Below are 4,534 nucleotides of genomic sequence, written 5' to 3' on the forward strand. Positions count from 1 at the left end.
TTTTTTTGCTTTTTCGAGACAGGGTTTCTCTGTGGTTTTGGAGCCTGTCCTGGAACTAGCTCTTATAGACCAGGCTGGTCTCGAACTCACAGAGATCCGCCTGCCTCTGCCTCCCGAGTGCTGGGATTAAAGGCGTGTGCCACCACCGCCTGGCTTTTTTTTAATTTTTCAAGGCAGGGTTCTCTGTGTAACAGCCCTGGCTGTCCTGGAACTCCCTTTGTAGACTAATCTGGCCCTGTACTCATAGAGATCTGCCTGGCTCTGCCTTCCAAGTGCTGGGATTAATGGTATATGCCAAGATCGACTACTCACACAGGCAATTTTAAGAAGTGAATCTTATAAAAGAACTTGTTTGGGTGTGCAGTGGTTGGGTTGTATCTTTATTTATTTATTCATTGTTCCATTCACCTGTCTGTCTATCTATCTATCTATCTATCTATCTATCTATCTATCTATCTATCTATCTATCTATCTATCTATCTATCTAATCTGTATGTGTCTATTTATCTACCTGTCTTATCTATTTTATTTATTTATTTATTCACTCTGTGGTCAGGCTGCTGACTTTGTGATGGAGTCATAGCCATGGGAAACTACACCCGCCTAGGGTAAGGTAATTTTTAAGGATTGAACACTAGATTGACTTCTGATACTGCTTTTTGATTGTTAAACAGGGCATATATGTGCTTCAGGACAACAAATTTCGACTGCTTACTCAGCTCTCTGCGGGAAAACAGTATTTAGAACATGCATCAAAGGTATTAATAAAATTTGATTTTGTAATAAAACAAATAAATTTAGAATAACAGGAAAAATTACAAAGCCAATCACAACTGATTGAAATTAAACAGTAATTTCAGCAGCTCATTGAGGAGCCCATGCTCATGTTCTTAAGTAATCCTTTTTTTCTTAAAGTAGATCTTTTTTTTTCTTTCTAGACTTTTTATTTACTTTTTTTGCATGTATGAGTGTTTTGCCTGCTTATATATTGTGCCCCATTTCGGTGCCTGATGTCTGAGGAGATGGTGAGCTTCCATGTGGGTGCAGGGGATTGAATTCCTGTCCTTTGCAAGAATAACAAGTGGTCTTAACCATTAAGCCAACTCTCTAGCCCCCTATTTTTTCTTAACCTGAACGTTAAGAATGCCTTTTAGTAAACTGTTTGTCAGTGGCGGCAGCGGCAGCTCATGCCTTTCTCCTATCACTTGGAAGGCAGTGGTAGGCAGTTTGGGGCCAGCTGATATTAAAGGCCTATGTCACTGTGTCTGACAGAATAACAAATTTTAATGTGAGTGTTCCTGTGCGATAATTAAAGTGTCTAAGCAAGTATAATTTGCTACTTATCTGTAAATATTTGTTCATTCTTCAATTTTCTTTTCTTTTTTTAAGATTTATTTATTTATTATGTATACAACATTCTGCCTCCAAGTACGCCCTGCATACCAGAGGAGGGCGCAAGATCTCATTACAGATGGTTGTGAGCCACCATGTGGTTGCTGGGAATTGAACTCAGGACCTTTGGAAGAGCAGCCAGTGCTCTTAACCACTGAGCCATCTCTCCAGCCCCCATTCTTCAATTTTCTATTAAGTTTTACAAATTACCATACAAAGATAAATCATACAAAGATTTCATGATTTTTCTTTCATGTATGCTTTGTTCTTATAGGTCCTCCTTGCCCACCGCCCTCCCCTGGTCTGCCTTCTAAGTCTTCTCCTGATATCCTCCTCTGCCTTCATGTCACAAGGATTATAGTGCCCTCTTTTTTGTTTATAAAATTTTCCCTCCTATATCTGAAATAGATTGCAAATACAGTGTAGTTATAATGTAGAAATCACAGAGCTAGAACCATATGAAGTTAGGCTTCAAGCATTTTTATGGTTAATATACATACATACATACACACACACACATCATTGCTCTTTTTATTCACATTTTACTATTTTTAGTTTCCACTTAACTTTGGGGGACCTTACTTTCTTCGGGTATGAAGAATAAGTTAAAGATTTTTCTTGCTGGGGTGCTGAATTGATGTCTGCTGAGTTCAGAGCCCAGGCTAGTCTCCAACTTGTAGTGATCCACCTGCCTGAGCCGCTGGAGTTCTAGGATTACAGACAAGCTTCATAGCTACGCTTTAAGTCTTAAACAAGATGAGATGTTTGGTTGTAGGAAGCTGGATGCGATAGCACATGCTTGTAATCCCAGTATTTGGGAGACGGAAGCTGGAGTAGGAAGTTTGAGGCCTGACTGACTACTTGAGACCCGGTCTCAAAGAGGAAAAAAGAAAAAGAAGCACAGAGATCTTTGCTTAGTCAGCAGTATTGATAGGAAGGCCAAGAAGATAGAAATTAAGGAGGCTAAAGTGACTAGCTGCGCTAAGTGTCTAGTTAGATCCCTGTGCACAGCATGGAGAACACTCACAGGCCAACGCTGTTGTTTCTTGACCTAAACTTAACCTGTTGCTGTTCTGTGGTTACACTAGATTCAGAGCCTTGTTCTGCAGCCCCAGGTTGGTTAAGCTTAGTCATTTGCCCATGTACTTTAGTACAGTTAGCTTTACTCCAACTGCCTTTTTACAATGTCTGCGCTGTTTCTTTCTTTCTAGTTAGAGGTTGTGTGGCCTTGAACTCAGAGATCAGCCTGTTTCTGGATTAAAGCCAGCTTCACAGCTTCATTCTCGATTACCTCTGCCTTTTCCTCTTGCTCTCACTTCCTTGTCCTCCCCTTCTCTCATTCTCCTGTTTAAATACAGCAATGATGTATTGACGCCACAGCTTAAATCAATTCCCTGTTTACCGATACCTTATTGTTTTAGTAAATCCTTAATATTTTTTGTATGTTTTCCTTTTTTTAGTATCTAGCATTTACATGTGGCTTAATCAGAGGTGGCTTGTCAAACTTGGGAATAAAAAGTATTGTAACAGCTGAAGTATCTTCAATGCCTGCCTGTAAGTTTGTTCATCTTACATATGTTTTACATCATTTTTTTTCCAGGTCTGTTTCTTTTGAATGTAGAAGAAACTAAAAGTTCTGAAACTTTCATTTTAGTATCATTTATTTCACATTTATTTTGGTAATATGTAATATCTTTTCACTCAAGGACTAACCAAAAAGAAAATTTAATTGAGTTTCAATATATTTCTTTTCTTTTCCTTTTTATTTCTTTTTCCTCCTCCCCCCCCCCCCCCGGACAGGGTATCTCTGTGTAACTTTGGGACCTATCCTGGAACTCTCTCTGTGTACCAGGCTGCCTCGAACTCACAGATATCCTCCTGTCTCTGTCTCCCAAGTGTTGGTATTAAAGGCGTGTGCCACCACTGCCCAACTGGATTTCTTTTTTATCAACTGACAAATTAGTAATGAAATACTCAGAATTGCTAGGCATGGTGACTCACACCTTTAACCCTAGCACTGAGGAAGCAGAGGCAGGCAGTATCTGTGAGTTCGAAGCTTGCCTGGTCTGGTCTACATGTGAACTCGAAGCCAGGGCTACATAATGAGACCTCCTTGTCTCAGAACACACACACACACACACACACACACACACACACACACACACACACACACGGGGGGGGGGGCACCCAGGATGTAGGAAGGACAGACAACTGTCCAATGGGATAGACTTTATTGGCTACCTTAAAGAGTACGAAAAGACCCTTTACACAGCAAGTTCTTTGAGTGAAACTACTTCCTGAATGGAAATGAATATGCCTGTTTTCTGTTCTGTTCTTCAGGCAAATTCCAGGTGATGATACAGAAGCTGTAGAGTGCAGTGAAACACGAGAGGCTGCTCCTGTGCAAAGTATTGCAAGTGCTGATCTCTGCTCACTGTTGGCGGTCTGTGCTGGAGCAAAGGGCTTACCTCACCAATCGAAGGCTATCAATAAGGTCCTTTCACCATGATGTAAACTAGCTGAACTGTTTGACTAATGTCAGTGAACTCGACACCAAGATGTACAGCTCTTTATTTTAAACATCTTTATTTCATAGTGTTATATGTATTTAACCATAGATTGAGAAGTGAAACTCAGGGTGTGTTGAATTGCTGTATAGAAAAATATGTACCAATCAGAATAGTCTCTATTCAAATGACCAAAATTTGTTAAAGTATAAATGTGTTTTAGTTATTTAAAAAAAGAAACCACTATGCTAAATTAAGCTTAATTTTTATTGTATTGTTTATAATTTATTTCTGACAAGAATTTGTATGCCTATATAAGGATTTCATTTATACATTGTATGTTTATATGTATATATAAATACATATGTTACTGTCTAAATTGTTTGAAGACTTAATTTTACTTTAATAGGTTACAGTCTTTGAGCCCTCCACTGATTAATCGAAGTGAAATGTAGATTAGCTTGGTAACTGTAGCACTAGAGAATATTAGGTATGGCCGGGCGTTGGTGGCGCACGCCTTTAATCCCAGCACTTGGGAGGAAAAGGCAGGCAGATCTCTGTGAGTTCGAGACCAGCCTGGTCTACAGAGCTAGTTCCAGGACAGGCTCCAAAGCCACAGAGAAACCCTGTCTCGA

General features: G+C 39.7%; 1 protein-coding gene across 2 annotated transcripts in view; it reads left to right on the top strand.

The window, feature by feature from the left end:
• Nucleotides 1-4,278, top strand: part of Trappc6b (trafficking protein particle complex 6B) — a 16,993-nt gene extending 12,715 nt beyond the window's left edge. The window contains exons 4-6 of one of the 2 annotated variants that reach the window (XM_005343696.2): nt 675-758; nt 2,853-2,946; nt 3,733-4,278. In XM_005343696.2, coding sequence (XP_005343753.1) covers nt 675-758; nt 2,853-2,946; nt 3,733-3,764 — 210 coding nt within the window. In that variant the 3' untranslated portion in view covers nt 3,765-4,278. The remainder of the gene's footprint in view (nt 1-674; nt 759-2,852; nt 2,947-3,732) is intronic. The other variant, XM_026781728.1, reaches the window with a different exon arrangement.
• The last annotated feature ends 256 nt before the right edge of the window (nt 4,279-4,534 follow it).

This window comes from Microtus ochrogaster, chromosome 1 (assembly GCF_000317375.1).
Source record: "Microtus ochrogaster isolate Prairie Vole_2 chromosome 1, MicOch1.0, whole genome shotgun sequence".
Lineage (NCBI taxonomy): Eukaryota > Metazoa > Chordata > Mammalia > Rodentia > Cricetidae > Microtus > Microtus ochrogaster.